At 42.3% G+C, this 13393-nt stretch overlaps 1 protein-coding gene across 1 annotated transcript; it reads right to left on the bottom strand.

The window, feature by feature from the left end:
- Positions 1-4332: 4332 nt before the first annotated feature.
- LOC110936125 (probable inactive receptor kinase At5g67200) lies at positions 4333-7537 on the bottom strand. The gene is made up of 2 exons (XM_022178457.2): positions 5992-7537; positions 4333-5149 (listed from the first exon to the last, which is right to left on the bottom strand). The coding sequence occupies exons 1-2, from the start codon at positions 7370-7372 to the stop codon at positions 4593-4595; spliced, it is 1938 nt and encodes a 645-aa protein (XP_022034149.1). The 5' UTR covers positions 7373-7537; the 3' UTR covers positions 4333-4592.
- Between the last annotated feature and the right edge of the window lie 5856 nt (positions 7538-13393).

The raw sequence follows: 13393 nt of genomic DNA, 5'->3' as shown, positions 1-13393 counted from the left end.
TTGATTTTTTCACCGAGGGCAACCTTCGATTGCCGGTGACGGTGTTCGTTGCTGAGGTGTTAGAATACTATCATCTCCATTTTTCACCGAGGGCAACCTTCGATTGCCCTGCCGGCCAGCCGTTGCATTTCTTTCATCGTTGAAGGCGATGGTATGCGCTCGATCACCTGAACCTTTTCCGGGTTTACCTTGAATCCATCTTTGGTTACGATGAATCCAAGGAATTTGCCTTCTTCCATTCCAAACGAGCATTTCCCTGGATTGAGCTTTATGTTAACGCTTCGCAGAGTTTGGAATGTTCGTTCTATATCAGTGAGCATGGTATCTTCCTCCATGCTCATGACGACTAGATCGTCCATGTAGATTTCGACACTTTTGCTTATTTGCCCGCGGAAAGTGTCGTTCATCAGTTTTTGATAGGTTGCGCCCGCGTTAAACAACTCAAACGGCATTTTTGTATAACAGTAATTCCCGGTGGGAGTGCGGAATGCCGTTTTGTCTTCATCCTCGATTGCCATCTGTACTTGGTGGTAGCCTTTATAACAATCGAGGAAACACTTCCATCTGAAAGGTGCGAGGTTATCGACTTTTTCGTCAATTTCCGGAAGTGCGTAACAATCCTTGGGACAGGCTTTGTTGAGGTCTTTGTAATCGACGCACATGCGCCAGCCCCCGGATGGTTTCTCTACCATGACTGAGTTGGATAACCAAGTCTGGTATTTAACTTCCCGCAGGATGCCTGCGGAGAGCAGTTCTTCCACCTGCTCACGCATCGCCTGGTTTTTAGCGGATCCAAGGTGGCGTTGTCCTTGGATGACCGGCTTAATACCTGGCATGGTATTTAAGCAATGTTGCGCGATTTCGCGCGTGACCCCATTCATGTCTGCGGGTGTCCACGCGAAAATGTCTTGGTTCCTGAAGAGAAGCTGCTTCAGGTGCGCTTTGGTGTTAGGGGACAAGGCGTGGCCCAACGTAACCTTTTGTTCTGGGTATCTCGCGTTGAGAACCCATTTTTCTGGTTGGTTGTTGGGGGTAGGCCTTGCTATCTTGGTCGGACGTATTTCGTCCGACATCATGACGTCTCTGCGTGCGTAGATTATCGCGACCTCTGTTTCGGTTGGGAAACCGACAGCGGAGTAGGGTACGGATGTAATCATGTTGAAATCCCCTTGGGATTCTCTCCCAAGGAGTACGTCATATTTGGAAGTATGAGGTAAAACCATGAAGTTTACCTCTTCTGTTCGTGTGTGCCTTCCGCTGGTAAGGCGCACAGGAAACGTAATTTGGCCTAGGGGAAAGACAATTTCCCCCGCGAACCCGGCCAACGGGTAGTCCACTGCTTGCAACCGATCTTTGTCCTCCTGATCGAACTGGTTGAAGCATTGCTCATAGATGATATCGGAAGTACTGCCCGGGTCGATGAATAGACGCTCGGTGCAGTAATGAGCCAGTTGGCCTGTAATAACGACGGCGCGTCTGTCGCGCGGGCCTCCTCGGACTTTTGGAAAGATGACTTGCTCGTCTTTCCAGTCATTGTCCGGTCTTCTCGCCGCCTTGCGCGACCTACCTTTACCTCCGTTGATCATGTGGGTTGAGGCCACATACATGGTCCACTTCCCTGAGGAGGTGCCTTCGCCATGAGAGGTGATGCGCTTGGTGGGTTTCTGCCCACCTGGCAAAAGATGTTGCAGTTTTCCCTCTTTTAAGGCTCGCTCAATCTCCAGCCGGAGACTGATGCAGTTGTTTGTGGTGTGGCCCGAGTCCTTGTGATATTCACAATAGAGAGTGAGATCTTGATTTTTCTTGGACTTCATTGGTTGGGCCGGTCGCAAGAGCTGTGCGTCCGTAAGAAGGACTTTGCTTGGCGACACAGTGATCTCGGTCCAGTTGCGGTCACGAGAATCTTTCTTTGACGCCCGGTTGTCCCGTTGGGGATTGTGGTTCCTTGGGTCAAACGGGTTGGTCCGCGGGAAGTATGGTTTGGAAATGCTGTCGCGATTTCGAACGTCCCGGTTGTGTTTATTGTTACGCTTGGACCCCTGGTGGGAGGTTTCGGCTTGGGGCTGTGCCTTTGCCATATGCGGTTCAAGGGACCGTTGCGTCTGGGCGTATGTCTTGACTGCGGCCATGTCATCTTCCCATTTTTTAGGCAAGCCCTTCTTGCCAGAGATGGTCATAACCATCTGCTTGTCCCTGACGGCCTTGATGAAATGGTTCCATGCCATTTGGCCTGCCATGTCACCTATCTCCAGGCACTCTTTATTGTATCGGACGACGAATGCTTCTAGAGATTCGTCGTCCCTGCGCCAGATATTCATGACGTCCAACGAATCACGTTCGTGACGTCGTTGCTGGCTGAAATGAGCGAGGAACTTTGTATGCAAGTTCTCGAATGAGGCCAGTGATGCCACTGGCAAAGAATCGAACCAAGCCCTGGCCAGACCTGTGAGGGTCTGTGGGAAAAATTGCACCAAGTTTGTTCATCCCACTGGCCGTTGCATCCCGCACCCATAAAAACGTTCATGTGGTCGTCCGGGTCGGACGAACCGTTGTATTTCCCAACATTAAATGGGAATTTTGTTGTGGTGACATGGGCGTGGGCAATTCGCGGGGCGAATTTGGAGTTTTCGGCCGCAGCTTTCGGCCTGTGGGGTTGGTTCTCAGGGCGCTTTGCAGCCATGAGGTATGTGTTGCGGGGATGAGTGGGAGGAATATAGTTGCGTCCTCCCGGTCTGCTGCTGGTGTCATGCGAATCCCCGCAATATGTATGGTCGTCCGAGTCGGTACGGCCATAACCTTCATACTAGGGCAGCGGTCCCAGCCGGCTTTGGATGCCGGAACTGCGGTGGACTGTGGATTGCCACCTGTTATCGCCTTGGGGGCCTAGGCGGCTTTGTATTGGGCCTCTGGTGCGGGACCCATATGAGGAATCGTCCTCATTTATTGTGCGGTCCTCACAGTAAGAGGATCCGCGATCCTCACGCCTGCTTCTGGAGGCTGGACGTGAGGGTGCCCTGCCGTCATATTGTAAAATACGACCCGCAGGTGTGTGTGGTGCCGGAGTAGGCCCGACTTGTATTTACGCTTCAGCGCAAGCTCGGTTATATGTTGCAGCCAGCAGGGCGGCCTGCTGGTCGTACCAGGTGTGAGGGTCCATGTCCGGAGGAATCACAGATGCGTACTATGATAGGTCGTGTCCGAACGTTAGGGATGGACCCCTTTGCGTTGATGTGCCAATGTGGCCCGGATTTAGGTCTGTGGGGGCTGTCCCCGCATTCCCTGGGTTGGTGGGGAGTAGATTATTCCCAGTGTTGTTTTGGTGATCAGTCATGATCTTTTGAGAGGGAGAAGGATGGTTGAAAAAGTGCTAAGAGTAGCGGTGGGCGCCAATGATGAAACAATGGTTAACCGGGCAAGGTTAACTCACTGGTCTCGCCAAGAAGGGTTAATCCCTTCCTCTCGAGGATCGCTGGCTGGATCACTGGTGGGTTGATCTCCTTCACAAGGAAACAAACCGTGACTCGTAACAAGGAGGATGGGGTGGGGGGTGCTCCTTGTTACCACTCTCCGGCGTGAGAATCAGTAGTCTGCTTGGGGAAGCAAAGTATGATAGTAGTAGTAGTGAGAGAGTTGTGAAGAGATACCTCAAACCTGGTTTGGGGTTGGTATTTATAGCCGAGGAGTGAAGGAGGAGGTGGATGGATAGACTGACGGCATGCTTCACCTTTGCAGGTGTGTCAGACATGTTGGTCGGGGAGGCGACACCACGTCAGTCTGTTGTTTACGTAGTCCTGACAGGCAGCTGCCATTAGTGCTACTTGCTCTGTGGTGTCAGTCCCACTTGATGAGTAGACAGGGTGCGGTGCAAGCCGCATCGCTGTTTGCGGTAACTGTAGATGTTCCCGCGTCTCACTCTTTGATCAAGAAATACGCGAGATGCGGTGCCAGGCCGCATCGTCGTCTGTGGTGACTGTTGCTGTTATCCAGCTTCTCTGTATTGATAGAAGTGTTCACTGGATGCGGTGCGAGGCCGCATCGCTGTGAATACTCCCGTTTTCATACACCAGATGCGGTGCCAGCCGCATCGCTATACCGTTCTCATATTCTAGGTAAGTTCTCCTCCATCATTGGACAGATTGGATTCAACCATTGTGTCGATGCGTTCCCGCACGGACACAAGTAGGTTGTTAGCTAGTGGGGGTTTTGATAAGGGTAATGGTCACTCGCGGTCGATGCTGACGCGAGATCTGGGACCATACCCCTTCAGGACTAAAATGACATTTAACTCAAAATTAAATTAGTAATATGTCACGGAGTTATCTTTTATGGTTCTTAACAAAACGACCTTCGAATATTTGGCCATTACAAATGATTCCCTTATGTAACTTTTATGAGAAATAAAAAGTTTACAAACCTAGCTTACAACAAAATCAACATTTTTTTAATTATGTTACTATGTATTATACGACCCAAGTAATTAACAAATGCAACTATAATTCAAGTTACAACAAGTTTACAAAACCAACACAGAAAACCCAAGAGATTCATGCCACATTGCCACTCATCACTCTTCTGAGAGGTCCCAATTTAACTCACAACTCCAACCCACAATCCTCCATTACAGCAGCTTCCTTGATCTCTTGCAACATCTTGATCACCTGCCACATGGTGGGTCTCATCTCCGGCGACCTCACCCGACACGCCACAGCCACCTCCGCCATCATTTCCAGCCGCTTCTCCTCCATTTTCACCCCTTCGCCTCTACTCGACTTCACCCACCTCACCACGTCGCCTGCAGTCAATTCCGGATGCTCCGATGCACTCTTCCCGGTTAGCAGTTCAAGCATTACAATCCCAAATGAGTAAACATCAGACTTTGCGGTTGGTTCGTCGAGTTTTTCAGTTTCTGGTGGGTTATAAGCGGTGGAGCCGTGGTTGTTGGAGTCTGGGACGTGGTGGAATAAGGCGGAGAGGCAGTAGTCGGAGAGGCGTGCTTCAAAATCGGACCCTAGGAGGATGTTGGATGATTTAAGGTTGCCGTGAACGAGGTTGCACGTTTCGTGGAGGTACCAGAGTCCCTGCGCTACGTCTTCGGCGATTTTTAGGCATGATGTCCAGTGTAGTGGCTTCGCCGTCGTCGATTTGGAACCTGCATATAGATTATATAAAGTTAGGGGTCAACAAGTGAAGCCACTAGTAAGCTACTCGAGATCAGTTTACTAAAAGTATAAATCGAGGGAAGGAAGCTTTTTTTTGATTTTTTTTTTACCATCTACTTAACTTTACACTAGTAGATGGTAATCACAATGTAAAAAAAATCGTAACTTTACTAGAAGTATAATCGAGTATGATGTTTAATTGCAAAATGTAAAAAAAAATCGTAACTTTACTAAAAGTATAATCGAGTATGATGTTTAATTGCAAAATGTAAAAAAAAATCGTAACTTTACACTAGTAGAATAATTAGGCAATTTTTGTAGAGTAATCACAATGACTCTACCAGTGTGAAATCGCATATTTCTTTTAGATTCTGGGACTAAAATAAGCAATTAATAAGACTGGAAAAAAATAAATATAAAAAATCACTTGTTCACTTCTCACGTTAAGTCAATTTGTATGTTAAAACTCATTTGTACGATAAATTAACCCTGTTTAATTAAAATACATTTAAAATATAATTATCAATGTATTAATACAAGTTATTTATTATATGATATATAAATAAATACTACTAGAGAGCGAGCCCAACTTTAGAAATAGAGTTCTAACCTAGTCAAACTCGAGTATTGACTAGAGCTTTAGAAATAAAGATCCAACTTAGTCGGGCTCAAGCTTTGGAATTACAACTTCAACCGAGCTGAGCTCGAGCTCATGTAAGTTAAATTGAGCTCGAGCTATTAATAATAAAGTAGGTAATATATATATTATATAAGGTATGCTAGATTAGATTCGTGAGTAGTAAACCCGTAGTTGATCAATAATACAGAATACCGTGAACTAGGGAGAACAAACTGCCGTTCGGCTGGTAATCGTAAACAAGCAGCTTCTCCTCTTCCGTCTGAAAATAAGCTCGGAGCACCACCACATTCGGGTGGCGAACGCCGCCCAAAACCTCCATACGTCGCGCAAACACCTCACTCGTCATTCCGCTTAACCTCGAGCTGTCAAGCCTCTTCACACAAACCACCACACGGTTATCCACCAGCGCTTTATACGTCGTCCCCACCGTTCCACCACCCAACAACTCCGCCGATGCCCTCATCAACTGCTCCACCGTATAAACCTCCGATTCACCAGCGTAAAACACCAGATTCCCACTCTTTCTCATCTCCATTCCTTGATGCAACTTCTTCACCTTCTTTTCTAACTCATTCGCCTCCTGCATCCTCATCACTTCCGCCGCAGCATCCGCCGCTTCAGCCAGCTCCATCATCTCACGCGCCGTCACAACCTCCTTTCGTCTCCTCTCTTCCGACGTCTTGATCAACAACGTTACGCATAAAATAGTTGTAATAAATACTAGAAAACTGGCCGATACGCCAATTATCAATGCAATGCGTTTGTGTTTACTAGATTTGGATGCTGCAAAACTCTCAGGAGACGACGAAGAAGACTGTTGTTGCTTCGTAGTGTTTCCGCTAAAATACGCCTTCTGCGTACTACATTTCGTACGGACAACCTCACCACAAAGGTGAGGGTTAATCGAAAACAAATCCGGACCAAATTTCAACAGAGTAGGTGTTGTCGGGACACTTCCGGTTAGAAAATTAACCGAAACGTTGAAAACTTCGAGTGATGATTGATTAAAAGGCGGAATAGAGCCGTTGAAACGGTTCGAATCGAGTCGAAGGTAGTTTAACCGGTCTAGATCACTCAACTGAACCGGAATTTCACCGGTTAACTTGTTATACGAAAGATCTAGCGTCCGGAGCCGGTGAATGTAGGATATAGATACCGGAATCTGACCAGTGAAATAGTTATGATCCAGATATAATACTTTTAAGTTAACGAGACCAGCTAGATTTGGAATCGGACCTGTGAGCGAGTTGTTTCGTAAACTCAGGACTCGTAACTGATCCAACTGAGTCAATGTGTTTGAAGCGAACGTACCGGAGAGGTTTAAGTTTTCGAGAACGAGTCGACTCACCTTGCGGTTGCTCCCGCATTGTACTCCGGTCCAGTTGCAGACGTTGGAGGTTTTGTTGATGGAGTAGGGGAGGTTGTTGTTGAGATCTGCTGTGGATTTGAAGGATAATAATGATACGGCGTCGTTTTGAGGTGTGGAAGTGGAATTGAGAGGTGATGATGATGTGTTTGGAGTGTAGAAGGTGAGGATGATGAGGATGAAGTTGTTGAGTGAGGTTGATTTCATGGCGAAATCAATGTATTCGATGAAAAGAAATTGAGATGTAGAATTAAGGATGATAAAATGGGGAGGGGATATGTGTGAGTGTGTGTGGTGTCGTAATGGTTACTAGACTGCAAAAGAGATATAGTCAGAATATCACGTGGAAGGTTTTCAAAAGGAGAAGAGGTGGGGGTGGAAACCCCAACCCTTTTTTGGCTCCAAAAACTATATAACTTTAATAATTTTTATTTTTTTGTTTTTATTGAATAATATAATTTTTTGGTAGTTGTAAAGTAGGAGAGAATGTTTATCGTGTCGAGTCCATAAGTTTTGAGTTGGAACCAATGTTTTAAATACCGGTATGAATCGGCTGGTTATACCGGATATCGGACACGAGTCTTGTACGATAAAAGCCGTTAAAACCCGAATACGGTATATCTTATGTACCAGCGGTAAATCCGGTTTTACCGGTCCAAACCGTTATACCCGTTTGCATTATCATAAGATTTGATTTCTTAATTTTAATAAAATACAATATTAAGGTAATATTGATTTTCCATATTTCTGGTAATTAACCTAGTGACTTCTATTCTAATATTTCATTGTTGTTGAAATTGTTACTCCATTCGTACAATGCAATATTGTTTATAACTAATAAAAATATTCTTAAAGTGTTTAATGGTTTACAATAAAAATAGTTGTTCTTAGATAAAACTATGATAAGTTATATAAATCGTAGTTGAGATTGGATTGATTTTTAGATAAATTTGTATTTTATGAAATATATAGGATTAAGTAGTAACCCGATTCAACCGGTTGAACCATTTTAGAGTCCAACCCGATATGACTTAAAAACCGGTTCTTAAAACATTAGTTGGAACGGTGAACAAACATCAATCCTAGTTGGGATACTTAGTCTTAAAATGGTATAATTGAAATACAATATGTATATCCTACATATCTAGTTGTATCAAACGAGGTTGAGCTATTAAAATGGTGAGTAGACAGTTATAGGATCACTTAAAATCATATAACGTAAATAAGACTCGTATAACATGTTTATCTAATTGTGTCAAACGGAGGTTGAAGTGGTATACAAATATCAAACCTAGTTAAGAAACCTTTTTCAAGGGCCAACAAAGTTTATTAGGGTGTAAGGGGCACTCTCTAAGAGGGGAGTCCCCTCTCTTACGCATAACCAATCCTCGTGTGCCACGTCAACTCCCCTCTTAAACTCCCCTAACACCCTAAATTGATGGCGGCACTCCCCTCTTAGGTGACTTGGTTTTTATTAAAAAAAAAAAAAAGAAAAGAAAACTTTTGATTGGTCCACTCATCCCTCTCTCCTCCCCCTCTCTTCGGTAGCTTCCCACCGCTTTCCTCCCTCTCTCTACCTCACCGCTTGATTGGCGGCACCTCCACTCTTCGGTGGAGGAGGTCCCCGCTCTTGGTCACCGCATGCGCCCCGATCAGCCTTAAGAATGAGGATTCAAGCAAGCAGCTAAGAAACATCTGAGTATGAAAATACATATCTACATAGGGAAGTGTTTGAACGAAAAAGTACACCATGAAGATCACTTAAGAGTTTGTTTCTTCATCTTATTCTTCGCCCGCATATATGTGATCGATGTTGTACCCTCACATCAATATGTGTATGCCCAGGGGCGGAGGCAGTGTAGAAGTAGGGTTAGCATGGGCGACCCTCAACTTCGTCTCCATAGTGTAAAATACCCCTCAACACTGTCTATGTAATGTTAAATTTTTATTTTTTCGGTTTTATACAAATGATCCCCCTGATCCCCTCTCCCTTCCAAAAAAAAAAAAGAAGAACTGGGATACCCCAGAACTTTTTGGCTAGATCCGCCACTGATGTTTGCCTTAATCTCATCATCACCTTGTCAATGACTATCAATAAGTTGAAAAGATCTTATTGTTTCGAGCTTTCTATATGAACCAATAAAATGCCTAGAAATATCTTATTCCTGATCTAGGCAGGATTACCACTTATAAATACAAACAAGTGTTCGAATGAATATTACGGTTTAGCTCACAAGATATTCTCATTTATTGATATATGATCACACATATAATATAGTTAGTATTAATAGTTTTGTAAGGTTTAAAGATCAACTTGGAAGAGGTTGCTTCAAGTAGGTGTAAGGGTTATTCTAAATAATGTAAGGAAACATTAGAAAGTGGGCTCATAGTTGATCCGTGGTTCATCTTTGATCATTCTTGCTCAATTCATTGTATATTTTATAGAATCACACTCAAACATCTTTGCTAATTAAAGTACTAATATTTAAGCCTCTTTTGAAGGTGGGCTATAACTCTACCAACTATTAAAAGCATTTTTGAATGGCTTGTAAATCAAGACTTGAAGCAAATAATATGTTTTTCCTATAAATGTAAAAGTTTCTTTTTTTCATTTAAATCTTAAGTATTTTTAACAATGTGGGATCATGATAGGATTTATCCTTGTCTGATTTACTAGTGATTATCATCCTTTATATAGACTTCCCATCTATGGTGATATGTGTTAACTTAAAGGACAACCAGTGTAACTTTAACAGTTAAAGAACACTACCTAAAAGAACGTTTAAACATACAGGACGTAAAATACAATTTAATCTTTATTTTATTTGTGACTCATAACCTTCTTCTAGTTAAATTTGGATCCTAGCATGAATCCATATTCATGTGTGGATAGATCGAGTAAAGACGTACTTCGGTTTCAAAGGTGGTTCCACCATAACTACACACACATCTCACACATGTATTTATTTCAAAAATAAATGAACCCTTTCATTAATGTTCAACTGTTTGGTTACACTGGTCATATAACAGAAAAAAAAATCATAAGAGAATCATGAACTTCATGATTTTTTTGTTTAGGTCAAGAAACAAAAGAGAATGATCATATATTATCAATGGCGTACTCAAGAATTCTAATTATGTAAACTCACGACTCACTTATAAAATTTTCCGGTTTAGTTTGGTTTTCAGATTTAGTTCTTCTGAGTTTGACTTGATTCTTCAAATTATGTGTTTGGTCGTCGGATTTTGGTTTGGTTATAATTATGAATGAAGAAAAAAATACTCAAGAAATCAGAGGTTCATAAGACCATAAGGTATGGTGGGGCTTGAAGGGAGGACGTGGTAGCGACACTTGACAACCACATCGCAGAGAGAGATTTCCACTTCAAGCCCCAAAAAGTGTGGGATGGGAGGGGGCGTGGAAGGGCCCCACCTTTTCTTTTATTTAAAAAATATAGAAAATAAACAATCCACCAAAAAACAACCTCCAAACATAACCCACAATTCATTACGCGCCACATCACCTCCCAAAAGAGCCCTCACGCCATTGAAGAATTCCACGCCCCCCACCCCACAGCACTCCCACGTCCCTATACGGAGTGGTGTGCCCGGCGTGGTTGAGGCTCCCATCCCTCCACACCGAATATACTAAACCCTATTAGTTGGGCGAGTTTAATTCGTTTGGTTCCGTTGGGCTTTGCTAGATTAATTGAGCTGACTAGTTGGGCTAATTTTATTGGGCTGATAGTTTTATAAACCTGTTCGAGTAAATTTGAGCTAGTGGGCTGCTACATATGGGTAGTAGTGTAGTACTCTAGTAGCATAACACCAGGTAGCATCATTGTGAGCATGTACTCAACCATGCCGATTAGGGATTTTCCCCAAATATCCATACCGTATTCATACCGATGTGATCAGTACCCATTTTATTAATTTCAGTATTCGGTATCGGTACGGGTACATGTAAAAATGGGTACTGGTACTAATTTTTTTATGGTCCTTATTTTTTTTATAATACGTATTATTTCATATTATGGTATTTCTGGTACTCGTATTGATTTTACCTATTTGGTACCCGTATTGTATTGATACTCGTACCCAGGGGCGGACCTAGCCTTAACCGGGGGGTAACCTCCGCTACGGCTTGGCTCGGAAAAATTTGACGTTTTTAGTGTAAATTTTGGAAAAATTTGATGTTTTTCCGATTTCGTTACGGCTTATTTATAAAACGTTACGGCTTGGCGTGAATCCTAGATCCGCCACTGCTCGTACCGGTTTTTACCTATTTCGTACTTGTACTATATTGGTACTCGTGTTGATTTTACCTATTTGGTATCAGAGTGCTCAAAAAACTAAAATAAAAACAAGTGGTATCAAAACTGGTACCAAACCAATATATTCGGTACGGTATTTGATAACCCAGTTTTGTTCAAATTCAGTACCGTTATTTTCGATATGAGTACTGTACCAATCCCATCCCTGATGCCGATTACTTATTATTATGCACCTTTAATACACGCTAAAGTGCTAATTTAGCTTCTATTGTTTTTTGTTATTTTTATATTGCTGAATTTAGCTTCTATTGTTTTTTTTTTGTTATTTTTATATTGCTGAATTTAACTTCTATTGTTTTTTTTTTATCTTGCTGAAGGTCTTTTGCCTAATGTAAGTTGTGTTTTAACCGACTCTGTTGATTAGCTAGAGTATTAACGTGTCTTTTTTCTTTAATGGGACGGACAGGTATTATAGACGTTTTTGGCTAATGTGCGTTTTTCCTACTATGCGTAGGAAAGAAAGCCATGGAGTGATTTTAAGTTCGTTTATGATCCAAGTTAAAATCAGGTAAAAACTGTGGAAGCTATATATTCCGTGATTTTATATCTTGATTGTGTTAATCCAAATATATCATGCTTATTATTTATAATAATGTTGTGTAATTAATGCTCTAACAATTATACATGTTCTTTTTTATGTTACCTGATAATGTTGTGTGACTTTTGGAATGATGGCACATGATGTTCCATGTGATGACTGATGATAATAGTAACTTTGCCTAATTTCTGTTGATGTGTATAAATCAATAATCACTGTGATAAAATCATGCAAACTTTTAAAACATACTCACATGACCTGTATAACTCTTCAAACAACATATCAACAATACTCACACATTGTTTTAACTAAAAAATTACGTTAACTTATAGAAATAATCACAAGCTAAACTTCAAAACTCTCATATCAAAACAATAATAAGGATGTGCGGGGTGGAAGCGGGGAAGGGGTGCAGTGGCAAACACCGCCATCAACCATCGGTGAGCGGTGATCTTGTGATTTTGGTGAGTAGTCACCGTGCAAGGAAGAGGAGAGAGATGGGGTTAAAGGTTATCCCCAATCTCTTCCAACCAACCAATCATACATTTATTTTTTTAAGAAAATTGTTTGCCCTTATGTTTGAGTACAAGAGGGATATTTGAGTACAAGAGGGGAGTTGGAGAGATGAGTTGACATGGACAAATATGATAGGCTGAGATGAAAAGTTTACCACTTCCCACGAGGGAAGCACTCCTTACACCCTAATGACGTACAAATATGAAATTAGGCAGGAATGACTTAAAATAAGTTTTTAACCTCTGTTCCTTTTTTTATCCTCATTTAAAAAATAAAACCAAATATTTTAAAAATATATTAGTATTATATCTCTTTCTCTACCTCTCTCTCTCTCCAACTCTCTCTCTCTCTACCACCTTCAACACCATCGCCCCAACCACCATCCCCTGCAACCACCATTCACCACCCTCTCTCTCTCTCTCTCTCTCTCTCTCTCACACACACACACACACACCATCAACACCACTGTCACACCCCAACCGATGGCGGAAACATCGGGGTGGGACGAACAAATTGGTCAAAGCATCATAACGCTACTTGTTTCAATATAGATTAATCAAAATTTCATAATGATAACTAATTTGTCATACAAACCAAACACGATCGAAATTGTATCAAAAACATTCCAAAGGTTCAAACATAACCAAAATATTGTTTTTCCAAGGTGTGTATCTAAAGTCACCCTAGCTTGATTGATGATTCACTGCGACTATCAACCTGCAACATGTATTAAAATAAAATCAACAAAAATGTTGGCGAGTATACAAGTTTAATACATAGCATACATATAGTTTAAAATGTAACTTTCTCATATCCAACATGAATAACATATTACAAGTT

This window comes from Helianthus annuus, chromosome 4 (genome assembly GCF_002127325.2).
Source record: "Helianthus annuus cultivar XRQ/B chromosome 4, HanXRQr2.0-SUNRISE, whole genome shotgun sequence".
Taxonomy (NCBI): domain Eukaryota; kingdom Viridiplantae; phylum Streptophyta; class Magnoliopsida; order Asterales; family Asteraceae; genus Helianthus; species Helianthus annuus.
Note: the sequence above shows the minus strand (reverse complement) of the source record. Positions and strands in the feature narration are given on the sequence as shown.

What these genes read in the sequence shown, in the direction of transcription:
- LOC110936125 (XM_022178457.2), bottom strand. Translation starts at nt 7,372, where the DNA reads ATGAAATCAACCTCACTCAACAACTTCATCCTCATCATCCTCACCTTC. An exon ending in TTTGTTCTCCCTAGTTCACG is followed by an intron (nt 5,150 to 5,991) that starts GTATTCTGTATT and finishes ATCTATATGCAG; the next exon opens with GTTCCAAATCGACGACGGCG.